General features: G+C 39.5%; 1 protein-coding gene across 4 annotated transcripts in view; it reads left to right on the forward strand.

The window, feature by feature from the left end:
* LOC102220268 (Down syndrome cell adhesion molecule-like protein 1 homolog) overlaps positions 1-27,589 on the forward strand; it is a 110,117-nt gene that overhangs the window by 38,060 nt on the left and 44,468 nt on the right. For 2 of the 4 annotated variants that reach the window (XM_023351424.1, XM_023351425.1), the window contains exons 4-5: positions 26,360-26,506; positions 26,636-26,914. In XM_023351424.1, coding sequence (XP_023207192.1) covers positions 26,360-26,506; positions 26,636-26,914 — 426 coding nt within the window. Of the gene's footprint in view, positions 1-7,453; positions 7,540-7,715; positions 7,817-26,359; positions 26,507-26,635; positions 26,915-27,589 lie in introns of those variants that run through there. The other 2 variants (XM_023351426.1, XM_023351428.1) reach the window with 2 other exon arrangements.

Genomic DNA, 27,589 nt, shown 5'->3' on the forward strand with positions numbered 1-27,589 from the left:
GGTCAGGCAACGGGTGATCATAAGAAAGTTAGAGAACTGGTGTCTGGTTTAGAACACAGCACTCTTGCAAACTAGTAATGAGTGGAGCTAATTAATTTTGACTCTGCCAACAGATGGCTAAAGCCACATGGCAGCCGCTAAGGGAGGTGCTCCTCTTTCCCCTCTCTCTATCTTGTTTTGCCTGCATTAACAGTCTCTGTCCTTCTCTCCAGCAGAAGTCACTGTTAACCTCATTTTGGGAGCTTGTCTTAAGGTTTTCACCTGGAGTGATTGTATTACTGCATCCTCCACGCCTAATGCCAGCCCCTGGTAAAGACAAGCAAAAAGCCATAGAACAAGCTAATCTTCAGCATAATTGCACCTATGAACTGTCCTGTTTTTGAAAAGCAGCAAGGAGTGACGTTCATCTGCACCAACTCACAACAACAACATGCAAAGAGGTTTTTTTGGAAGGCATATCAGAAAAAACCTTTTCTGATGTAAATCATTAAGACTATGAATATATAGAATTTACTAAAGGTTTATTGAACCTTTAAATAGATAACAATGAGACTGGTCAACTGCTGTGAAGCATGGTGGAGGATCTGTGAAGATGTGGGCTTCTTTCTCTTCCAAAGGAAGCCTTGTTAGATTGTATTGAAATAAGAGAAAGTTTAAAAATAATAGTTTTCCTCTACCATATAAGTAAAAATATGTCGCCTAGTGATTTTCTGTAAGATTAAAGACAAAAACAATTTTTAATTTCTAAATCAATACAGAAAATCAACCTTTTTCAGTCTTTATTTCTGTATCTGTAAAAGTTTAATTTTTATTTTAAGGTGTTTCTACAAACTGGCAAATTTAAAGAATTTAAACCGTGAGTTTGTTTCTTATAAGTAGCAAGACAGGCATCCCTCAAAAGACAATAAAATAACTTAAATGGAGTTTGAAATTTGAAGAAAAAAAGTGTTTAAAAAAAATGTCTGAAAAATGGCATTTTCTCAATAAGCACGAGAAATTGTTGTTATTGGCTTTACAGTAATTTTGCATTTGAAACCAACCTCACCATCCCTTTGCATGTTTCTACTTATATTTTGATTACTTATATTTGGTGATTAGCAGTAAGTCTTTCAGTTTGGAAAGCCATCTTTCCATCATCCAAACCTGTGGCTCCCTCCACAGATTCTCTTTCAGACTGAAGTCAAGAATCTTGTTGGCCTGCTCAAATCTTAATGCTAATCAAAGTGGAATTAAAACACATTGGAAACTTTAAAACATTCTTTACACCCAGATTTTCCAGGGGTCTAAATAACTTCAGGTATAACTGTTGCCGGGATGTAGAGACTATTGTAAATTGTTTTTCAGCAATCAAAGTCCTGGAAGAAAATTTCAAAGATATGAATGTTTAAAAATACTTTTTCCTTGATGGACATTAGCATAAAAAAATACTGGGAGAGATTAGATTGCTCAAGTGTAGGTTTGTTGCAGCTTGCAGAAGAAAATGAACAAAGCCAACAAAAAAAAAGGACTGACGGAGAAATGGCAGAAAGAGGTTTCTGTATTAACGGCTACATTTGTCCACAGCTTCGCTCGCTCGTGTAAACGCCACTTCAACATCATATTGTTGCCCCACACATCACCACACACATACAGACACAGCCACAAGCCCACTTAAATCTGAGTCTCTTACAATGCCAGCATACACACACAGAAGCCACGCAACAACCACTCTGGTGTTTCTGCAACCAAAGCCATTTGTGAGGAGTTTCCCTGAGTACTTGAGTGGGGAAAACGCATTAAAGTTTAACCGGCGCAGGAACGAAAGGGAAAGCAAAAGGGAAGAAAGGAAGACGACGCCACTGTCGCACAAACCACTCTCCATTCAATAGCTACTCAATCTCAATTCTCTGCTTTTCATCTTCTTTGTTAAGTAGTGAAGTTAGAGAAGACGAGAAAGACTGATGAAGAGGAATTGGAGAGTGGATAATAATACATTAAAAAGAATATCGATTCAGCAATCATTATTCAGTGATAAGTCTGCCAGATAGTTTATGTAGCTTTCTATTGCTTATGTCACTCTATTCAATAGACTGAGCAACCGTGGATTATGTTTGTATGTTTCGTCTCAAAAGGAGACAACTGCTGACTGAGTAACACTAACCTGTGAAAAAACTTGAAAGTTACACCAATTTCTTCCATCTGTAAAAATGATTTCTCTCATACCAGAGAGTGAATGTTGCCACAGAAACAATAACAAAACTGATCAGAGGAACAAGGGGGAGAAAAAAAGTGATAGTGAGAGCCGGAGACAGATGGGGTAGCTGGCAAGCACGTGGCACACTTTGCATGGGTGTGTGTGTGCGTGTGTGTGTGTGTGTGTGTGTGTGTGTGTGTGTGTGTGTGTGTGTGTGTGTGTGTGTGTGTGTGTGTGTGTGTGTGTGTGTGTGTGTGCGTGTGTGTGTGTGTGTGTGCAACACACAATAGTGGTAATTATCTTAGCTGTGGAGAGCACACAGGGCTTGGCAGAATAGGGGCTGACAGTGGGGAGTGTTGTGAGGGGGGTTGAGGGAAAGGGGACAGGCAGTCAAACAGTAATATAATCATAGTTCTTTGTGTGAGTGAGAGCAGAGGGCAGTTCAGTGTCAGCTGTTATTGAGTGCTTATCCCCTAACGGCCCCCCTCTGCACACAAGCACAAATACACACAATGTATAGCCATGCCGATAAAATCCGGCCTGTACATACATGCAGGCTCAGCCACTTTCACATGTCAGTTCCTAGGAAATCCATCTGTCCCAGCTGGACAATGGGTCATTCTAGAGCAAACATCAGATTAATGCGACGTGCGGGAAAAGTTCCTGCTTGTGAAAGCTTTGATCGGCTGACACGAAGCCTCATCACTACTGAAACTGAAATATATATGTAAAAAATAAATATGGATAAAGGCATAAAAAGTGAAAATATTTTTAGAATTTTGATAAGTCTGGGTCACGCTATCCATTTTTTCATTTTAAAAGCATCCCTTCACTGGGATAAGAAAAAACACACTTTACCCCAAGAATGAGGGCTCAGTACTGACACTTAGACTAGGGTTGCATTTATGTTGTAAATAAAAACGTTAGACTTGACTTGAATTTGAGATTTGGAGTCAAGTCTGACTCCAAATCTCTTATATAATCAAAGGTTAAAGCTGCAATCAGTAACTTTTATAAAAACAAATATGTTTTTATCTGTTGGTTAAAATTGTCACTATGTCCTGACATAACAAAATGCAACTCCTCTACCTCCCTGTGGTCCTATGCTATCTGTTGTTGCTGTTATGTCAGAAATAATCAGAGTGAAGAGGAAGGTCGCTTGGTTACATGCTGCTCAAGATTGCCAGTTTGCTGCAGGGGCGCTAATGCCACAGAAACAATTTACCTTAACAGGAAAACTGTTTATTCGCCTTCATCGTTGGCCATACTTACTACCCTGCAGCTCTGCTGGGGAGAAGCAACTTTAACATAGCAGCGACCAAGGGGGAGGGTGTGAGCAGCCCCTACACAAGCATGATTGAGAGCTAAGACCCTCCTCCTGGCTCTGATTGGTTGTTTCTTACTGAGCGGTATATTTCTGCAGATGGCAGTAGGACCAAAGGGAGGAGAGTGTTCATTTGGCACAACAATGTGAAGGTCAAGATAACCTAGAATATTTATATTTGTCAAAACATGCACCACACTTAGTGTCAGATTTGTTAAAGAAGTGAACCAAATCTTTTAATAGTTGTCAGAATATTATTCTGTGGCACACAAAAAAAAACGTATTGTGTTCTAAAGGTGTGTATTCATGCCTTTGATTATGGAAAACACATTCTTTCTTCAACTATACTGTGTGCTCTTGCTTTGGAGAAGGCTTTGAAAATCATTTATCATTTTTATTTCACATCAAAATTAAGCAGTGGTTTTGACTAAGCCTTTAACATAAAATGCCTGTAAAATAAATGACAATTTATTGCTATTATGTAACCATATCAGAAAAAGTTCCACTACAGGCATAAATACCTTTACAAGGCGCTATATCACAGGTATAATGATATTACACAGCAGTGCTGGGATTACAAGTTGTTCAGGAAGACTGCATAATTAGGATTTGTTTGCACTTTGATTCTGTGAGTGTTCTTCAAAATGTGAGAGTTAAACAATCAGTCTGATAAAATGCTAAAAAACAGAGTAAAAACAAATGTGGAGGAAAACTAGTCACTCATCTGTGTTCATTTATGTTTGTTGTTTTAAGTACAAAGCAAGCCAAAAATGATAGTGTATGACCATGGGTCTTGAACATCAGATTTAGCGTTGTGTTGAACACTGAAAGTGGTGTGACGCCTGTTTAGGACTCATAAATAATTCCATGGTGTGGTCTTGATCCGTCAGCCCTTAGGAAATCCCTCAACAGATCATGGAAATGTACAGGCCGTATCTCAGCCCTGACCTTATATATTATTTACACACAAACACACTGAAGTTTTTGTAGACATCTGTCTTTCAACAGGGCCTTTCTCTATCACTTGACTGTGTTTTACTCTCTTTTTCTCGCCCTCCTCCAACTCTGTGGGGATCACCTTAGCTTCACATCTGCAAAGATAAATAAATGTTTTCCTTTGTCTCTTCATCAATAATGCAGACTTACTTTAAGTGCTACTGTGGGGGCTTACATTCTTTGTCTTTTTTTTGTTCGTTTGTTCTCCCATTCTTTTACTCCTCACCTCCATCCATCCAACTGGAAGAGGAGCAAGAGGAGAAAGGGGAAACTTACACAACCTATTTTCTCCAGTCATTCAAGACCTACCTGTTGCTTTGTCAGAGAAAATAATGAAAAACTATATCTAAGCAAAAAGAGATGTCAAAAAAGTATATAAAACACAAACAAGAAATTGTAAAGAAGACAATACTTGTACTAGATAATATTATAATATTCCATATTAGCTCTGGTTGTATGTTAAAGTAATTTTCCATCAGAATTAATGGGAAAATTAAAACATTTAGTCCAATGTGTTCAACTAATCTTGGGATCCCTTTGAACACAGTGAGATTTATTTCTGCAGCCATTCCTTTTCTTTTCCATAATTCCTGCTCTGTCTTTTGAAGAAGAGGGATTCTGTATTTCTCAATTGCCAGATCTATTACACTAAACAGTTAAAATTACCAAGATCGCATCTCGTGACTTGAAACAATACAAAAAGATAATTATCTGGTTGTTTTTTCTATGACAGCTGAATAGCCCATTGAAAGAAGGAGGAGGGCGTGCATAATCAATTTACTATATACAATAATCCTAATCCTATAATTATCCTACAGCTTTTCTTTCCACGGTGTAAATGTGTAGCCATACACAAATACAAGCGAGTATTTTGCATGAGATTTCTCTTCTGGTTTCCCCTTTGCTGACTGAGGTCCTGCTGCGATAGACTAGTTTTTCATGTACACAAATTTTCTCTGTCTCTTGTATATGTTGACAATGTTACTTTGTAAAACTGCACGACCTCACCACTTCCCTTTTCACTGCTACATTCAGTGCTACTGAATATCTCCAGGGCATTTCAATGCGTTTTTCAGACATCCCCGGAGCACAATTTCATGCATTTTATCCGTTCGGTATTGAAGCTTTCTCAAGTTGAGTTACGCAATGTTTACCACTCTTTGTAAGTGCACTTGCAACATGGCTGAAGATTGATTGTACTTTATTATATTTCCATAGAAATCTGGTAAGACTGAAGGTAAGATTCATAATTGGAAAAACTAAGTTAATTCTGCATTGATGAATCACTGATACAAAACACACTGCATAGAGTATTAAGAGTAAACAAACAGGAATAACATATTATCCTGCTGTGCTTGCATGTTTGAACCTAGAGTCAGGAAGATCATTGTTTTATATTCTGGATTGTACTGAGTGGTAATTATTACTGTAAATGAAATTACAGTTCTGAAAAAAAATTGGAAAATTAAAGTACAACATTTATGTAACAACTATTCTCTTCATGTTAACACAACTCAACATTTTTAATGTAAAAGCTCCAAAATTTTAAACTGTCTTTGTTAACCGTATTGCTTGTACAAAGCTTATGACTCACTTTTTACAATCGCTTCCATTAAAAACAAACAGAATCCTGTTGTCTATAATGTATCACTACCCAATATCACTGACCGATGTTTTACACATATGAAGTGTGAATTCATTTTACTGTTCGGTCTCTCATACATATTTTTTATATGTGTGTGTCACTGCAGTCTGAATATATCTGTAGAAGTGTGTCATCATTTGTTGAAGCAGGGTATCTATGTGTCATTGAGGTCCACAAGTTTCTTGGTAAGAAGCTGCTGTGGATTTGATGTGATGTGCAGTGTATGCTGTGTGTCACACCAAAACAGCTATGGTTGCATAAGGCCTCTGGGCAGTCATATTAGTGCATGTTTGTGTTGTTGCGTGGTTTATGTCTGTGTTTTCAGGCAGACTGCCTTGCATCACTGTCACTCACAAAAACAAAGAAAGACACTGATGCTATTTTACCCTGACACTTATCTGACTCCACTGTCCTTAAGTCTTACCCTGCTCCAGGCAGATGTACGAATTCATGTGTTTCTAACGTTTATATCGCATCAAACTGACAACCAAACTCTGACCTAAAGCTTCTTTAGCCGTCTTACTGTAGTTGACTGTTTCCCCCCTTTTCTTTTATTCAACAATCTTAATCTTATGAAATGAATTACTTGATTTTCCCCCCCCCCTGAAGTGTTGTGCTTTTCAACAAAGCTTTGGACAACAAATGCCTTCAAATTATGTTTAATTTATTGTATCTAAAATATAAAAAACAATCAATGTATCTGTTTACCTTGATGTAGTTTATTGATTTGGTACATTGATTTGGTTTATTGATTTTAGCACAAGTCATATCTGCAAAAGTAGGAGTAATTGGTAACATTTACAGAATCATTTTCTATACATGGATACTGTTTGCAGGTCCGTCCATCCATCCATCCATCCATCCATCCATCCATCCATCCATCCATCCATCCATCCATCCATCCATCCATGTGTACATTATATTTGGCTGCATCTCAAAAAACACGCTTCTTGAACTTCTCATAAGAAACTGTCGACGGATTTGCAACATGTTTGGACTGAAGAAAAGCTTCTCAATGCTGAACAGTCTCTTTGGGGCATTTGATAGCACGGCTACATTGTATCAGTGAAAATAAGCTTAAACTTTTTGGACAGCATCACTCCATGTGTTTTATTTGCCGAGCTCATGTCAACCTCACCTGGGTTTAGGCAGCACCTGCTAGCATCAACACCATGATTCTTTGTGACTAGCTTTGTGGGTAGACATGTCACCTGCTCTGCTCTTATCCCGTGCCTCCTGTATTTTTTCCGAGCCGTCTTTAAACGCATCACGAGTGTTTACGCTGTGACGTTGATTTTTGATTTTTCACCTGTGGGGGCAGCGAGGGAAGACATGTTCCAGCTTCCAGTCTGAGCCAGCAAACACCTAAAAACTGCACATTTTTTTCCCTTATCAAACCGAGTAAGTTGAGTAATACTGCAGATAATGTTAGCTAAACGAGGACTAGCTAATATATGCCGATATATTACGTTAAGCTGTTCAAGAATACTAACGTTAGTATTTTTAGGCCATGTTGCATCCCTTTGTTGTTAGTTCATGCTAAAAAATAAACCCAATCCTCTTTAATTTCTGTGCAGAAGTGCAGAAATCTTTATTGTCGCAATAGAAAGAGCAAAGTCAGGGAGGACACACTACAGGAGAGGGCAGGAACAGGGACGATGACGCAGGGTCTTCTCGGGTAAGTAGAGATTGAAAGATGTCTGTTAGGATAGCATTTGTACAAAACCAAAGTTTGCCAAGAATGATACGAAAAGAAAATACATTCAGCGTGAAGCAGTTGTTAGGTGAACATTGCTTGTGGATGTTAGAGGTCAGATGAAAATTGGCAGACTAGTTTTATATGACAAAACAAGGCAACAGTTGCTCAATCACTTCTGAACACTGTTGGACTCAAAGGTTTCCAGCATGAACGGACTATATCAGGTTCAGCTTCTGGTAACTAAGAGCAGTATGGTGAGGCTAATTTTCAGAGGTCAAACCAAAATTTAAAAATGGCAGGTTGGGAAAATGCAGACTGGTCTGATAAGTATTATTTTTAAGCTCCAATGTTCAAATGATAGGGTGAGAATAAACAACGTGATGGGATGGATCCCTCTGGTCTTGTATAAATGCTACAGGCTGCTGGTGGATAGGCTATTTATCCTTGGCACAGTTTGGGTCGCCGAATGTCAACTGAGCGTTTATACACAACAGCCTATTTTAGTATAGTTGCTAACCAACTATACTAAGAAGATGGGTATCAGAAGATGGGTACAGTATTGTACCCATCTTCTGATAGCTACTTCTGTCAAGATAAAGCTACATGGTTTCAGACTGGTTTCTTGAACATGACGATGAGCTTGTTGTACTCCAGTGGCCTCTGCAGACACTAGATCTCCAGAAGAACACCATTAGAGGAGCGGGTGGTTGTCATCTCAGCATGGGGCATGATTTATGAGGTATGGTCCTACACTTATTTTAGTCGCAACATGTGGCAAATAAAATAGGCAGAGGAATAATAATGGCACAAGAAGACTGCACTAAACTGAAAGGGTTTGCTCGCCAGCTCTCAAAGACCATGAAAGGCTCAAATGTCTACTTGAAGTAAGAAGACCTGTTGAGGTTTTTTTTCAGTGCTACTTGTGTTGTGAAAATATTGCTGCTTATTTTAAAATGCACTGAATTCACAGGGTTAGGTCGTGGAATACACACACACACACACACACACCAAAGCCTGCTTACAAGCAAAGTAAGCAGTCGTGCTCTGCCAGCACCTCTTGTAATCCCTCAGACAAATTACGACGTCTTCTCCTCCTCTATTCTCCTCCTCTGCCTCCCTCGCGCCGCTCTTTCCTTCCAGCTGCAATTGGATTTGGATAAAGATGGCTTTTCCTTTTCTTCTCTATTCTTCCCTGCTTTGGCTAAAAGGGGATTTGCTCTGGGGAGATTACACACACACAAACACGCCGATCTGTTCACGCATGCAGACCACAGTGCTGAGACACTGCATTTGAGGAAGAACATCTTCACGAACAAACATCCCACTCCTCACAACCCCCACTTTCTTGCACTAGAGTGAAGCTCTGTGTTGCCAGGGGTCAACTACCTCCTTTGCTTTTGCTGTCTTTCCCTTCTTTTCTTCTTCTTTGCCTCCCAGTTGGCTATCCTGCTTATTTTGCACATCATCCATTTTTTCCCTTTCACCCTCTCTGCACTTCTTTTTCTGCAACATCTATGCCACTTCTCCTCCTCCTTCATCTCATTACTGTCCTCGGTGCTCTTTTTCAGGAAGCCGAGTTGTCACAAAGTTGACCTCCTGCCATTCGGCTGTGAAAAAAAAATAGCTAAACTTGTGTAATGATCTGTCTACCTGTCTTCTGTATTAGTATCTATGATGAACGACACTCCATCTGAGTTGTATTAACAGAAAGCTCAGCCATTTTACATGGCACATTGTAGTAAGTGTAGTATTAGGCTATTAAGATGCTCTAAAAATGGAAATGCCCCCCAAGGGACTAATCTCTGTGTACGTGTTGTAGCAGAGGGGGTTGGTGGTGCTGTGAGGGAATATTAGAAGACTGGGAGTAGTAGAAGGTCTTTAACCCTGACCCCCAGACAAGGCAACAATCAATATTTTAGCAGTACACATATTCATACACACGAGTCTGTGTTTGCTGTGTACTGTGAGACAGTGAATCACTGTCAGTATATATGATGCATGGAGAGTGTTTTTCTGTACACTGAGGAAAAATGCATTGCCTATGAGTTGAAACAGGGGTTTAGACTTTTTCTGGCTCCTGTGTGTGTTTTATGCCAGTAATCATTGTTTCCATAGAGTGCCATTTTTGCATGATTGTGGCCAACGTTGAGGCATATTTTTCTAAGCAGCTATGTCATCACGTCTGCATGTGCACAGAAGGAGGACACATTTGTTTTGAGTTGTACAAACATTTCATAGGAGCCACAGTGTCTTTTCCATTTCTTGCCCTGCTCTGTCTCTCTCTGCCTCCCTGGGCCACCAGTAGTGGTAATGGGGAGGGACCTGTCAGCTCACTTAATGCAGCTAATGTTTGCCTGCGCCTCGGGACACGAGCACAGACACACACACAGTTCTGACACACAGACAACACACACACATACAGAGTGCCCTGCTCGCTCTCTCTCTCTGTCACCACTCTGTCACATTCCCTCTCTTCTTCCTCCATCCCGCCCTCCCAGCTTTCTCTTTCTCTTCGAGTTTCTGAAGCTTAGCATTTTTAAAATAAAATATTTCACAATGTTTTGGAACAGTTTAAATCTTCTGTTTGGCAGCATTTATTACAAATACCTTGTTTGTTCACGTTGAGTATTTGCCCTCTACATGGCCAGGTATTGTCAACAAGGAGAGTAAGTGAGGTGCTGTGGTGGCGCAGGGGCAAAGCACGACCCGCATATTGAGGCCTTAGTCCTCGTGACGGTGGTTGCAGGTTCGATTCCCAGCTTGGCGAGATTTGCCGCATGTCTTCCCCCTTTCTCATTACCCTGTTTCCTGTCGAACTACTTTCAAATAAAGGCCATGAGAGCCAACAAAACCTTTAAAAAAACAAAGAGAGTAAGTAGTATAAGACAATAATTATATGACAATAGTTTGTACTTCTTTTTATGTCAATGAATTCAAAAATATTCCCAAAAAGGTGTTATTTTCTTCAAAAATACTAAAGATGATATAAAGATGATATCGTCCCTCCAGCATGTTCTGTGTCTGGCCTTGGGTCTCCCTCCAATGATGTATACCCAGAAAACCCCCAAGTAAGACGCATCAGTAACTTCAATGAATGACGGGCAAGACTGATCAGCAAACTTTGGACTGAGTAGGAAGTCTGGTGGACCTGTTTGAAGATGTAGAATGCTCTACTCCAGAGTTTGGTTTTGTGGGCGATCTTTAAGAATTGGTGAGCACCTGATAGTCAAACCCTTCTTCCCCTGGAGCTTGGTTGAGTTCTGGATCTTCTTTTATACTTACTTCTGTTGAGCTGAGCTCTAGGTTTCGGTCTGGAGAATGGGATGGCCACTATTTGTGTTGGTTTGGGCCATAAGTGAAAGGTCATACAGTGTGTGTAGAAAGTTTCACTTCATTTTTCACATGTTATGTTTCAGCCTTATTCCAAATTGGTTTAATTATTTCCTCAACATTCTACACACGAGTACCTTATCAAAACAAGGTGAAAAAAGTTTTGCTTTTTGCATATTAAGAAAAAAAGATTTGTATAAGAACTTACAGCCTTTGCGTAATACTTTGTTGAGCCACATTTGGCAGCCATTACAGCCTCAAGTCTTTTTGAGTATGATGCCAAGTTTGGACTCTGGCTTGGCCCCTCCATGACATTCACAGGGTGATTCTGAAGCTTCTCCTTTGCAATCTTGGTCATGTGCTTTGGGTCGTTGTCCTGCTGAAAAATGATCTCTCAGTTTGAGGTCAAGATGCTTTGGAGCAAGTTTTTTTCCAGGATGTCTCTGTCTGTTGCTGCATTTATCTTTACCTCTTTACCTCGCAATAGCATGATGATCCAGAGATGCTTGTCATTCTGGAAGGTTCTCCTCCTTCCACAGAGGAACGCTGGCACTCTGACAGATTCATCATTGGGTTCTTGGTCACCTCCCTGACTATGGCGCTTCACCCCAATTCATGCTGTTTTCATGGCTTGCCAGTTCTGGAAAGAGTGTTGCTGGTTCCAAAATTCTTCCATTTATGAACGATGAAGCCCATTGAGGTCATTGGGACCTTCATATTATCAATCATTTTTCTGTGTCTTTCCGAAGAACTTCTAGACGATCCTTTTCTTGGAAATCTACAGACAATTCCTTTGATTTTTTGCTTGGTGTTTAACCTCTGACCAGCACTGTGGAACCTTATATAGATAGGTGTGTGTCTTTTCAAATCAAGTCCAATCAACTCAATTTACCACAGTTGGACTCCATTTTAAGCTGCAGAAACATCTTAAGGATGCTCAATATGATTGTATGTTGTTCTTAAATTTTCTCCCCCTAGATGAGGTTTTGCTTTTTATAAGTCAACTACATAAGAAGTGGTTGGTGCAGAAGACAGCAGCTCTGCCAAGCAGGAAAGCTTAACAGCAACAAATGGCTTTTAGAGATACACATTTTTTTTCTATTTTGCCACTATTCCCCCCACCCTGGTTGCTGCCTCACTCCATCCACTCCTCCCTGTGCTCCGTCGCTCTGATGAATATCAGCCAACCAAATCAGAGATGCAGAGGAATCTTTCTGGCTCTCCCTTATTCTTTGCTGCTTTCACTGTACATAGTTTGCTGCCACATCTTTCTCTGTCTCTACTTAAAATCCTAATTCACTGTCTCTTCTTCTTTCTTTGCAAATGTGGACATCACTCTATCTCATTACGGTGATTTGAGGTTCGGCTTCAGTTGCTGGCCCATTTACAGATAAGTAGCGGTGGCAGCAGCAAACGTTGCCTGTTTGTATGCTGCAGATTCCCTCAAAAAATGGCCTCCTCTCTGCATCCAGCTTTACAAACTCGGATATTAAATTAGTCAATGTTTGTGGAGCTTTTTTTCTTTAAATGCAAAATCCTGGGTTTGAGCAACACAACAGAGATCGTGCCACACACACATGCATGTTGAGTGACCTTGGCAGATGCTGCCTCTTGCCAAATTATGCAGTGCCAGCCCTTGATGAGACCTCCCTCTTCAACAAACTGATGTTACAAGACTGCAGATAGACTGGAAAGAGGAAGGAATTTTACATAAAACTAGTAAGATATCAGACATATGAACATGTTACTGGAAATTGATTTCATATATCATTCTGCTGTGTTGCAGATTGCATTTTTCATATGTATACACGGTTGGAAAGTTCATTAAGAGGTGTGTATGATGAGACACTAATCCAAAACATCCATATGATAAAAAGATCAAAAACACAAACAGTAGACTGAGGAGTCACCATGGCATTTAGATGCCATGGTTTTGCACAATCAGGTTGATTGTGCAAAACCTGACTGCATGTTCATCTCTTTTTAACATTACACCTGATGTCCTACCTCATAAAATGATCATGGTTTAAACATATGGCACACTTAAATGTTGAACAAATACTTGCAGTCCTTGCTAAAATGTTTTTTTGTTGTTTTTTTTTCAGTCATTTCAGACTAACATGTGCTACAAGAGTTAGGGTGAAATGTATAATTATTTTCTTTTACCAAAGGGTTTTTTGTCTTGCTGGATGTTGTTAATATTTTGGATCATGACCGAATATGTGAGGTAATGAAAGAATAGGTTGATGACAAGAAGGCCTTTCAACATCAAAGATTTGGAGTCATCACCCAATATAACTTAAAAGTTGTAACACATGTAAGATGGTGCAAAAAGCTGTTTTGCATTGAGAAGGATCTAAATAATCTTCAACATGGCATTTTGCATTATTTTTTTTATCTTGAGAGGCCTGTCTCATTTCCTTTCAGAAACAAACTTCCTGTTTGAATGTAAATAATCTTAAATAAGAATCTGTCAGGGCTTGCAATTATTTTTACCTGAAGGTGACATTTTGTTGAGATACTGCTGCATACTTGACATACAGCAATTTACAAAAAGATTCATTTCCTTTCAACATTTTGTCATGTTTCAACCTCAAACTACATAATATGTTATTGCAATTTAATGGAAAAGACTAACAAAATGCAGTAAATATCAATGACATGGAAAGAGAAGGATAAATAGTTTCATACAAATGACAATCATTTGGCATGCATGTGTATACAGCCAATACTGTGTAGAACCACCTTTCACTCCAATCACAGTTTGCAAGTCTTTTGGTATTTACACATTCCAGCTTCACGCATGTAAACATTAAAATCTTTAGAAAAATAGCTCAACCTCATAAGGACTGGATGAAGACCCATTTTTAAGATTTTGAACATAATACAGTTTTTCTTCCGATATTACCCAATATTTAGCTCAATTCATCTTTTCCGCAATTATGACAAGCTTTGATTTCACTGTTAAAGGAAAACACCCCCAATAGCATGCCACCACTATGTTTTACTTTAAATATTGAGTAGAGTACAATTTTTCACACACATCATTTTGCATAAAGAGAAACTTTTCAGATTTGGTCTAAATGTTTCTCCATGTCCAGCATAGCTTGTCGCAGACTGCAAAGGAGTTTATGACAGATTCTCCCAGCTGAACTGTAGGTCTCTTGGCTGCTTCTCTAATCGACACTCTCCTATCCAGGGCAAATCAAAGTTTTGCTTTCACTGGGATTTAGGTCTTGGTGATCCAATTTAAAGGTTATGGTTTGGCTCTTCTAACTGACCTCTCTTTTTGCATAAATGTAAACCTCGAAATGTCAGAAGCAGAACCACAGCAATTTCTTTGCAGACATTACCCATCTAACGGTGACAACCACCCATTATTAAGAACATTAGCACATTTTGGTTCAGCAAGAGTTCTTCATACATTTTACCTACGTATTAAAATGTGCTTTATGAAAGCTTTGACATGTTCTTATTGGTTGCCTGAAGAGATATCAGCTAAGTTAGGTTAATTTAAAAGCTGACTATGGAAACAAAAAGAAGAAGACAACAACACGAAGGGTTGAACATGAAAAGTAGCAATAATCAGCGGGTTGAGTACTCTAATCTTGCATGTTTGATACTCAGTGGCAGATTTAGTTTGTAGTATATTTGTATTCCACATAATGTTGCCTATCTCCAAGAATAACACATCACTACACGAGGAGACCATGTCTACAAACCGCAAAACACGCTTGATTTGCCATCATGGTGTGTGTGTGTGTATGTGGAAGCATGTCCTGCCTGTCTGCATAGAGGTGTATTTGCACTAGGGACTGTGTGCTTGACTGCTTGTGTAACTCTACATAATTCTTGAGAGCGATATGTTTGTGTGATGGGCAGGCAAAAAGAGATCTGAGGGAAAGAAATCTTAAAAACTTGAGTGTGTGACGGACCTGTAGCTAGAGGATCTGTGTCCCCCTCATCCTCTTTAACTATTACATTTTTAGATTCATCATTTCCTGTTTGCCCTTTGTTTATCTCCTTTGTATTCTTTATCTATGTTTGTCTTGATTTATCCTCTTTCCTGCTCATTCTCTTGCTCCTGCATTTTTTTTTTTAAGTTCACCCTCCCCCCTGCTCGGGCAGTGACATTGGGCTAAAGTGGGACAGAGTGTAGGAGGGCAGTGAGGCAGAAGAGACGGAAAGACACTCGTGCAGAGATAGCTGCTTGTTCTGCTGTGATGACCCTCCTCCTTTCCTTTTCCAAGAATGTACCTCAGGCACTCCAGGCCCCTCAGGCCTCCCCACAACGTCTGGGGGACCCACTTTTAAGAATGTCACCACTCCTCCGTTCCAATCTGCAACATCTGTCTCTGCAGCTTATTTGCTTCCAGTCACCCCTCATTTCCTTCTCGTGTGCAGGCTCCTCCTCCTCATCCTCTTTTGGGTCTGTGTCGCCAAGATGCCCAGCAACAGTGTAGAGGGGACATCATGAAAGTGGCCCGGCAAACAAGCGGAGCCTCCGTAGGAATGCGATGGAAAGCGCAAATCCTCCCCCCGATTCTCCTTCCCCCTCATATGTCTTGCTGTGTAAGGTGCACTCATTCGTGCACAGGCTTTGCTCCCCAGTGACCCTGCTGCTCTCTGAGATTCAGAATATGTCACAGGGGTGGTGCTTACATCCTGAGGGACTGTAGTACTCCCACCGAGGAGAACATGGCTTTACAAAGGGCAAGGCTTTATTGATTTGTGTGAGAGTTTATCACATGTGTCAGCACACTCTCCTTCTCATGTACACACAGGCATGTACACAACAAATCAAAGTGGAGTCAAGTTCCAGAGCTCACAGAACGGGTTTTAAGTGCCACTTTTGAATAACATCCACAATTCATCTTCTGCTTGCTTTTTCATGCTAGTTCCTTTTTGATAGATGACAATGAAACTAAGCAGATCTACGTGTAAATTTTGAGTTTTCATTGTGTTGGTTTTGTGTTTTGCCACAACGGAAGTAAAACATTCTAGCAAAGTTTAATTAGCTCGTGCATCATGGTCTTAGAGATGCCCTACTAGCCTTCTCATGACTGTCGAGCATGTCTGTGTCTATTATTGACAGGAATAAATATTTAAAAACACACAAGTTGACAGATCAGAAGTCTGTGTTTATTTGCTATTGCTAGCGACCAAAATGAAGTAAATGTACACTTAGCTGAATACATTTTGTGTAGATACACAGAGAGCTAATCAAAATGACATGATGTGTCATTTTATGTTGTAGTGCACCTTTTAACTCCACTTGTCAGGCAAGCAAGCTCTGCCATCTTGCAGCTTGCATATTTATGGCTTTTCTAACAAAGGTTGATTCAGTGCATGCGAGTCATTAACCAACATCTTGTTCAGACCAAGGAGCACAGCAGATTGGTTGTTGAGTAATTGCTAGCAAAAATAAGTCAAACCATATCCCATGTATTGAACACATAATAGTTTAATCCATCTTTTGAAAATGGAAAGAATATGGGACAACTGCAAACCAAGACACCCTAACTGACAGACCAATCAGAGAAGGTAACACGAGGTTCATGTGGATGCAGGGGTCCATGGCTTATGTGGGAGAATCTGTTGTGCTGATGGAGGTCACAGCTAATTCACCACAGAGAAAAATTGTGGTGGCTGTCTCATGCTGTGGGAATTCTTTTCTTCAGCAGAGACAGATCGGAAGATGGCTGGGGCCAAATACAAAGAAAACTGGAATACACCCTGTCAGGGTGGAAATGATTTGAGACTGAGGTGGAAGTTCATTGTCACGTCAATGACCGAAAACCTACAGCCAGAGCTTGGAATGGTTTAGTGGGGCAAACCTGGTAGATAAATAAATATCTTAAAAAGATGTGCAGCTGAGTGAAATCTGGTTTCATTACAGGATTTAATACAAACGAACACATTTGTAAAACATTATCAGTTTTCTTTCACTTCACAAATGGGCACTCTTTTATTTTGACCTCTCCTATAAAAAGACAATAAATTAAATGCAAATTTTAGCTGACGTGATGTGAATTTTGGAAGCGTTACATTTAACTAGTCTGACTTTAGCCTGTGTGACATTATGGAAAGGTAGCAATTTTTGGAAACTGCAGTGTATAACAATTGTCATTTTATGTTATTTCACCTCCTTTTTAACTATTTTTTTCTTTTTACAACATACATCACTGCCTCTTGTGTGTGTGTGTGTGTGTGTGTATGTATATATACATATATACAGTATGGCGATTCTGATTAAGGTTGTTTTAGTTCTTTAGAGGCCTTCCCTAGAGCAAGGGTGGTGGACTGAGACAAACATCTTTTCATTTGGAAGAGTGCATATTTGCGCTTTATTTGTTTTGCTTCTTGCTCTTCTTTTTCAAGCCCTCCACACTGAGACATGAGTTGAAGGGTGTGTGGGTCTGTGGGGTGTCACCTTCTAATAACCAATATAGAAACGGATCCAGAGTTGCAGCATCAGAAAATGAGAGAAATTGAGAAACCAAGGAATCAGATACTCAGAGTAAAAGACAAAGGAAGAGGAGACTTGGTGGTGTTGGGGAGGGCAGCAGCTGGAACTGACAGTGAAGTATGTTTTTTGGGTTTTTTTTGTTTCTTTTAAATGGGTCCATTGGCCCTCACCATGGCCATCCTCAGATCACTGATTCGAACTAACCGTGGAAAACAGACGTAACCGAGCTGGCAGATGAAAAGGTCAAGGGTTGGGAGTTGAAAACTGTAACACTTGTTTAAAGATAAGAATGTAGTAGGAGTCTGTCGGCCTTTTCTTTAGAAATCATTCTGCCTCAATTCCAGACTCATGGAAGGAGATGGAAAGAATAAGTCAATAAAATTCACACATTTCCTCTTTATTAACCTTCTTTTATTATTTTGACTTAACCTCTTACTGGTCCTTTCGCAAGGTTCTGGTCTCTGATTGAGTTAAAGAAAGCGCCGGTAATACGCCATCCTTGTGGCTCTTTCTGTATCGGGTTCGTTCTCAGAAGCACTTCACTATTTCTAGCTGCTTTGAATGTGAATAGAGAGGAAATAGAGACAAGCATCATTCATTTCATATGAGAGCGAAACCAGGGAAGAGGGTGGTGGTGGGGGGGCTCAAACTGGGAGAGCGCCTATTGTCACTAGGTGTAGATTTCCCTTTGTCAAACACATGCCAATTCTTCAGACCCAACAGAGGAGAGGAGAATAGGAAAATGATAGCAGCAGAGAAAAAAAGATGAAGGGGGGCTGGGAGGGTGACAGAGGAAGAGAGGGAGAGAGAAAGAAGGGTAGCCGTATTGATTTGACACTCAGGGAATCACGCCACAGCTCTGTTCATTTTCATTCATCTGCCCTTGTAATGGGTGTGTTAATATGGCAGGTAGGGGCAGAGGGCAGCAGGGGGATTTAGGAGGATGGGGACATTTTATTACAATCCAATCTTTATCCTCTACAGATGCATGCATGCAGTTCTCCACAATTATTTTGCACTCACTTCATGCTTAATACACAGATAAATACTATTTCCCTCATCAATACAAACGTGTCAATTGAAAATGACAGCTAATTTAATTTCATTTAATGGAACTTAAAAATACACAGTCAAACAATATTGGGCATATCTAATGAAGAGCTCTCTTTCGTTAGATGCTGGAAATTAAGTAGCAGCACCTGTCTCTTTCCAAGAAAGCAGTGTAACCCCTTTCAGATTAATGTGCAACCAAAATCTCCTAAACATGGATGATTTTGTAGTCATACCAGTTAAGTTGATCTGGTGAGATCACAACCTTTGAACGCCTTCAGAGAATGTAGCTGAAATGGTGGAACCACCAAAGAGGGATGGTCTGTAACTTGCACCATTAATTTGAGCATAAGACGGTTTTTCCCATAACTGAGCTTTGTGCCTCAGTCTTCATGCTGAATGTCCCAATGCATCCAGTGCATTGAAATGAAGAAAATATTGTCTACCATTTTCAACTTATTATCCAAATTAGTTTTCATCATTTGCTGTTGCCGATGCTTCACGTGAGATCATCAGCTCAGTTATTTCTAAGCTACAGACACAACAACCCAAAGCGTTTGTGGAAATATCTGGTAATTTCTTTCTTTGTCTAAATTTTCATGCGACAAGACGCAAGAAAGGGCAGATAATGGATCAAATGGACGTTCTGAAGTGGCTTTAAAGTCTTTGGTCAACAATGTTTGTACAGGAAAAAAGGTCTTGTTATAAGTTAAATAATCTGCAAATGGAATAAATGCTAAGGAATTATTGACCTAAAAAAGCTCTTATATCTTGCTGAAAAGTTACTTGTAAGTTAATTTTGTCCTTTGTGTACTAACATATTTGCACTAAATACTATGCAAAAATATTTGGTGAGATTTTGTGTTTTTGCAGTTCACAGTCGTCATGTATTGTAATCAGTGTATGGCAAATATCAGTAATCAGTGTCCATTGTAATCAGCTATTGTCCCAGCTGATGGGTGGTGGCATTTCTCCCCACTTCCAAAAAGTCTACATAACCTTCTCTTTAAAAACATGAGATTTTGACTGTAGGAGCTGTCGGCGTAAAGTCACCGGTTGTCAAAATGTAGTTGAAATTTTGGCTTGACTTTCAACATCTTTGTCTAGACTAGATGGGAACGGACAAATGGGTAAAGGGAATTCAAAATGTCAGCGAATTTTCTGGGCTAAATGAAGACAAGCACTGACTGATGTGCAATAATATGTAATCGGTGTCTGCTGTAATGCATAACACAAGGAGGTAGTTCAGACACAGTATTAGGAGCTCAAATGAAATAGCTTTTAGTAAGCTTTCCCAGCGCATCTTTCAAATCAACCATAATAGGCCCTTGGTAATTATGAAATGAATTAGCTATGGAAAGGAATGAAATCCTACCAGGAAGTAGAGGTGCAGGGATCTTGTCTGACTGTATTTCAAAGCCTCTTCCTTATTCACTGCTTTACAGCTGAAGAATAGCTGCTTGGAAAAGAAATATATTTTTGCAGGCAAATCTCAACACATGTGCCATTAAAGTGGGATGCCAGCCATGTTTAAATTGCTCACATTGCTTGATTCTCTTAATGCCTCTCTTGTCAGAGTTTGTAATATAAGTAAAGTATATGACTTTTTAAACATTTCTTGTTTTAGAAACATAAAAATCTAAAGGAGTCACTTTTGGAAGGTACTATCTTCCCCTACCAGGACTAAAAGTACTCATAAATTAAACCACATAAGAATATATTCTATTACTCCCAGACAATCCACCCTACTTCTGCAATATTCTTCAGAAAATGATATTTCAACAGAGTGCAGAGACATTGAATATTGAGATTTTTAAACAACAGCTCTTAATTTGTGATTCAGCATCAGAGCTCTTCATATATTTTAAATATCATTATGTAATGAGTTGATATTGCCTTTGCAGTTGTTTTTGTTGTTGTTGATGATTTTTAAGTAGAATAATTATCGTTCATGTACTAAGTGCAGATAATGTTCTGTAGATTTTTGTAAACTGTAGGCACACATTTTTTTAACAGACATTTGAAAACGGTTTTAAAATATAGTTGCAGCAGTAATTTTAACTTGATCTTATCCCTGCTACCACATCTAAAGACATGTAAGTTTTGGTATTTTTAAAATAAATATGTTTCAGTTGAAGTAATAAGCAGCAAACCTGAAAATGCAACACCAAGACATTTTCTACCAACAATAAATGTATCTTTAGTGATGAGCTCTAAACCAGGTTATGCTTTATGTCAGATTCAACTGAAGTTGGGCTCCAAACCAATGCTATTACTGAACTTCCAGTCAGAAGAAACATGCTGCCTCAATTAAAATATCACTTTAAACCTATATTAATTATAATGGTATTTCCATTTATGCATCAAATTCCTAAGCTTGATCCGATTTTTATGACAATGTAAAAGTGCATAAAATACACAGGGGTGTTTGATGTTTCTAAAAATGTAATAAATAAGGAAAACAATATGATTTTTTAGTATTTGACCTTTTTAGCACCAATCAAGCAACATCTACAAACAAGAAAAATTGCTATTTCCAATGGTCAGTGTTGGGCATCTGAATTGGTGCATTTCAAGCCAAACTTTCTACTACACTCATTTTATTGGTTTGATGCAAGCCTGCTCCTACTTATTACCATTAAATTGCTGTAAGCTATATATACTTGTTCTAGTCCTGGAGTTATGCTACACGGTATTCTTTGCCTCTCAGTGTTAAATATTTTCCTGACATCTTTTATTAAAAACAAGTATGCACCAACGATCCACTTCATCTGCTAACACAGTTTTAATGATTCGCTAACAGCATAAATGTCAATACAGGCATGCATCTTTGATAAGGATCGCCAAGATATTTAATCATTTACATTCTATGTCTGGTAGGGAGCTTAATTGGTAAAATTATATCTGTAATGAAAAATGTGGAAATGGGAAAAGAGAAAAAAAAACAAAAAACAGGACAAATCAGGCGAATAAATAAGGGATGTGTAGGTGTACTCCACTGTCTTCCCATTGCTGTGTCATCTCTGTAGAGAAAATGCTCGGCTCACAGTTTGTTAGGTGCACACTCTAAATGTGGATTGTGAAATAGTTGGAGTACAAGCATGTAGCTTGTAAGATGCATTGTGTGTGTTTGAGTCAGTGCGCATTTCTGAGAAGTCCATTTGTGCGACTGCTGGCCTGCACTGTGCACAGCACCCGTGGTCACTTCGGCGCTGAACTATGGAGGGCAATCTTTGACAGTAGCACCAGTGCCAAACTCCAGGACGTGTTTTAGAAGTCAAGAGTGCAAAACAAAGTGGCACTATGCAACGAGTGATGCGGCAAGCCCCTCTGTGGCCTAAGGTCTCGGCATGCGAATCAGTAACAGATCCATTCAGCAGTTCCTCTCCTCTGATTTACATTGCCTTCATTTAAATGGCTGATTCCTCTCTTCTTCTTCTTTTTTTTTTTTTTTTTACCTCTAATGAAGGTTACTCTGCCGCACACACGTGCATGTGCGCTAAGTGCATAAAAATGCACACTCGCCCTCGTTGTCGTGTGCCACTGCAGCGCCCCCTACCCAGCTGCTGTCACGTGAGTGCCCAGGCCCTAGCAACAGCGAGCGAAAGAGTGAACAAAAAGAGAGATCCTGGCGAGAGCACGAGAGAGGGAGAATGGGTAAAGAGAAAGAGATGGGAGGGAAGTGGGGGGGAGAAGAGAGGGGAGAGCTGTGGAGCATTAATAAGTGATGAGTCCAACAGTGTGAATTGCTGTTAGTTAGTATAGCTGCAGCGCCGCTCTCATTTGCATGGCAGCACCAAGAAGAATCCCCCGGTACTTACGCCATTTCCTTTTCAGCTCAGTTTGCCACTGAATGACTGTTTCCTGCGTACATCTTCTGTTATCTGTTTCCATCTTTACCTTACGTCCATCTTCTAGTTAACGTTTTAAAATATGCACCATTTTCCTATCTGGGGGTTTGTCCATTCTTCCTGGTGAATACGTTTCTTTAAAGATTTTTCATTTTCTTTTTGGCTCCTTCTACTAGTTCTATTTTTATTTATCCTACTTAACAATAATTTGTTAAAAGAATAGCAGCCATACACAGTGCACATTTAGCTGCACTTTTCTTAATCACCTCTCAATACTTAGGAAGAGGGGTGTTCTCTCTCTGGAGAAACTCTGTGGAAGACAATTGATACTCCTGGGCCCCATGATCCCTTTCTTCTCCATTCCTGTTTCTCTGTCTTGTTATTTTCATGTATGTCTGTGGATTTCCAGAAAATGTGCAAAGATCGAGCCGAGGCTTCTGCTCCTGGCATGACTTCCTGCCTCAGGCAGATCAGCTGAACTGATTCCATTACTCACAGACCCCCACCCTGTGTAATACGGGGAAGAAGAGCACTGTAAATGTTGGGGTGAGTGGAATTAGGTAGAGGGCAGAAGGAGGACTATAGGGCGGCACGCAAAATAGAAAAGGGAACTAAAGGAACTGTAAATATTTTTTTTTAAATAAGGAGGGAGTGAAGTGATTGTGCAACTCCCATAGGTGTGAGATTCAAAATTCCCATCCTTCCTCCAACAGCAAAATAAATAAATAAATAAAATAAACACAAAAACACATGCAGGAACACATACAAACACACACTCAACCACAGCAGCCTACTCCTGGAGGCGTAGGCAGACTAGACGAGAATTGATCTCTCCCACGAGGAGAGGTTTGCGAACGGAGGGCGAGATGGAGAAAGACGTAGAATTGTTTTTAGTTGTGTTCAGCTCTCAGGCCTGTAGGCCCCTCATCACTCTCACTCCCTCCTCTGTCACTCCCAGCGGCATGTTTCTCTTTATCTTCTCATCTCTCCCTCCATCAATCTCCATCTGCCATCCTCCTCCCTGTAGGCCCTCAGACCCTTCCTCTTCACTGCTGCCTCCCTTCATCCCTGCCTGCACCCTCTCCACTGTTTTAGGTGTGTCTCATCTCTGTAGACAGCAGGAGGATAGGCGGTGACTAGAAATTAAATACAAGCTGTGCCAAAATAAAGGCAGAATGAGGGAGGGCCAGAAAACCATAAGACCACAAATGGGAGCGGACATGGGGCAAGAAATTATGGAAATCCATAAATCAAGGTTTATTTATATAAACAATATATTCAATATTTTTTATTGAATATAGACTTCTCAGTATTCCTATCACTCAATTAAAAGAGTTACCTGACACTGACAAATTTGTAATGCAGCTGAGGTTGGGTTCATACTAGAAACTTACCTAGCTGAACCTTGTCCTGTTGCATCAACTCTTCAACTCCAAGTATCATTGATTTTTAAGTGTTTAAACAGATTTGCACCTACACCATTCAACGGTTGTATACAGAGATTGCAGGGTAACAGCAGATCTACTACAGCGTCTTTAAATTTAAATTGTAAGGTTCCCTTTCGTAGAACCACTTTTGCTCAAAGTGCTCTGTCTGAGAGGATCTGCTGTACGGAACTCACTTCCTGTCAATTTAAAGTCTGTAATCAGATTAACAAAACTCTGGTTATGTCCAAGACAGAACTGTATTCACACTTAATGTTCTTTCTCACAATCATGTCTTATGTACATGATTGTGTAGATGTTGTAAACATTATGTTACAGCTGTGCTATTTTAAATGATTATTACTTCAATTTTTAATAGTTTTAAGATGTACTGTTTAAAAGCCCATCTAGGGACGCAGCAATAGCTGCAAATTAGCTGTTGCTAAAAGCACTATGACGCAAACATGGGACTGCTGTTCAGTTTGTCCGATGTATGTCTTTCCCTATCAAATAAACGTATGTAAATAAATTAACTGTTCAGTACTTTATTATAAACGTAATGCTGCTTCTCCGTATGAGAAGTGTAGAATGTTATGACAACAGGTCTTTAATTGCTACTTTAATTGATAAAAATCTCTAAGTGTGGATCCTTTTGTTTTTTTTTTTAAATCGAAATCATATGTCATGCTTAATTTGTGATGTTTGTTTGGGATAGCAAATTAGGGTTTGATCACAAAATGATAATTCAATAAACTAACCAAAGTAAGACTTTTGTGACCTTTGTTGTGGGCAGCTTGTCTTGAATTGACTGGCTTGTGTAAATGTGTAATAGCTTAACTCTATACCACACTAAACTACAATTGTGAGGATACCAGATTCCTGATGTTGATTTTATTTATTTATTTTTTTACTTGTTTTGCTTTTGTATTTATAAAAACATTGAGAGGAGAATAAAACTGATGGATAAGTGGTGGAGTAAGTTTCCTTCACATTGTCTCTTGACAAGCCTATTTTCATTTATGTCCTCTATGCTGCTTTACTTTGTCTTCAGTTGTAATAGTCTCTGAATTTCTCACTCCCCTCCTACCCGATCACCCCCTTCGTGCTCCGTCTTTCTTTCTTCAGGCATGTTGTGACAAGGGTGTAGCAATGTGTTACACAGGGCTCCGCTCACCAAGTGCATATTATCCTATAAGGTATAATACCCAGGTTGGAACAAAAGGGCAGGCTTTGAAATTACAGCTTACGTTGCTTAGCACTCAGCACAACAGTCTGACTCACATGAAAACACATGTGTGTGAACTTTATGATTGTAAGTGCTCTGGCTGACAGTCATGTATGCCATTAAGGAAAAAATAACTAAAAATACTCACAGATGCTTGCAAAGAATTATTCACAACTACTCTGATGTCTGTTAGTGTGTGTTTTATCATTTCTCAACTTTTACGGCCGATTTTTCCAACAAATTGGATAGGTCAGGAATAAATACAGCCACAAAAATGAAAAATGAAAGGAAGCCAATATAAAGTCCTAAAAAGGGTAGAAATAATAACTTGTATGTGTGCTTATGTGGTATTTAAGACAATTTATTTTGATTTCCTTTGTCAAAAACTACAGAAGACACAGTGGAAGCATCAACAACCCTTGTTCCACACCTAATGGTTGCTAATGACACTAAGCTTAGTGTCTGATTCAAAACCTTTTATTCCGTGCCAAATTGGAGAACTACAGGCTTTTAAGCGGTCTGGGCAGCATTTGATCATCTTTAGCTGAAAGTTTAGATTGTAGACTTCAATAAAATAACTTCATCTGGAATTCTGATTCTTTAAGATCATATTAAAAAAATTTTAATGTCAAAAAACAAAGCAAGCCTTTTGAATGCTTCTTTGGCATAAAACAACCAGCTCCTAGTGCAGGGGTCTTTAAATCTAGGCTTTGAAACCCAGTGTCTTGCAACTTTTAGATGGGTTACTGGATACTGAGGAGGCTGGACTGGGGACACATCTAAAGGTTGCAGAACAATGACCCTTGAGGCATGGATATAGGAACTCCTGCTCAAGTATACTGAGAAGAGTGTAAAATGTCCTATAAATTACCTCAATATAATTTGTCTTCAATTACAGATGTTTTTAAAAAAAATGTTTGTGAAATCTGTGTGTGAAAAAATCTAGCTCTCCATCCCTTAGATCAGTTATCCTCAATATTTTTTTAGTTTTTTATGTGTTTTTATAAGTAACAGCACGGAAGGTATTTTTTGCAGAATGGGTTTCATCACTGAAGTGGTTGTATGTCTCAATGGTTTATAGGTCAAAGGAGTGACATAGGGCACACTGCATGCGGGAATTACCTTTGACAGAATACCAAAATGACCAGCTTGCACTTCTCCACTCTTTTACAGGTAATCGTTTCTTCCTGACCTCATTTGGCGCTTTATATATCTCAGAAGTGCAGAAGGAAGATGCTTTGTCCACCTACCGTTGCATCACAAAGCACAAGTACAGTGGAGAGACCCGCCAGAGTAATGGAGCCAGGCTCTCTGTAAAGGGTAGGTAAAGAAACTTGTTTTCTTTTTCATTTGTTACTAATGCATCATGCTTTGACTTTTGGTCTCTTAGAATATTTTTGATGAGCATATTAATCTGAATCAAAATCACATTTCTGTGATCACTTTTAGACCCTAAGGAGTCCCCCCCATCTGTGCTGGATAGTTTCCAGTCTGGTGAGATGCAGGTTGGACACAGCGTGGAGCTGCCCTGCATTGCCTCCGGATATCCAAATCCCACCATCCGATGGTTGAAGGATGGTCGACCACTGCCAGCTGACTCTCGCTGGACACGCCGCATCACTGGCCTCACTATCTCTGACTTAAGACTTGAGGACAGTGGCAACTACATTTGTGAAGTCACGAACAGCTTTGGCTCCAAAGAGGTGACGGGTCATCTCAATGTTATAGGTAGGTAGTCAGGGTAGATATGACTTTATTAAGACATTTTGACTTTAGTCTCATTCTAAGGCTTGGGTATAACTATATAAACTTCAAGCTCCTAAAGTTAGACTTATTATTTGGGACTCTTTATGATTTATTGAGGATAAAAGCAAGCTAGTCAGCAAGTCCCACACCCCAATTGCTTAAAACTCACTTCTTATTTTGTATTTTATACACGTTTTTGAGCAGAGTGACCATATTACAGTGCAAACCTCAAACCTTAAGTGACAGATCATATATGGTAGAACATTCACAGACTTGGAGTCATGGATACATGCACTAATTCTGTGAAAAAAACCCCATCTTACCCATGCAGATGCAGTGACACACAGACACACATGGTCTCACACACATTCAGCAGCTCCCAGCTCATCACACCAGCTGCTTTATTGCTCACTGACATTTTTTCCCTCTCTGTCTTCCTGTCTTGGTTTTTCCTTGCTGCTCAGCACACAATCTCAATCACACACAAACACACACACACCCCCCGACAGACACAGGAACTGAAACATAGACAAGAAATACACACCAAAATATGATTTGTGTTGCTTAGCCAGCACAGTGTAGCTCATAAGAAAATTTCCATCCTGTGCCTGGGATGCTGACATATACCAACTTTTGTTCCTTCAATATGTAGGTACT

Source organism: Xiphophorus maculatus, chromosome 18, assembly GCF_002775205.1.
Source record: "Xiphophorus maculatus strain JP 163 A chromosome 18, X_maculatus-5.0-male, whole genome shotgun sequence".
Classification (NCBI taxonomy): Eukaryota; Metazoa; Chordata; class Actinopteri; order Cyprinodontiformes; family Poeciliidae; genus Xiphophorus; species Xiphophorus maculatus.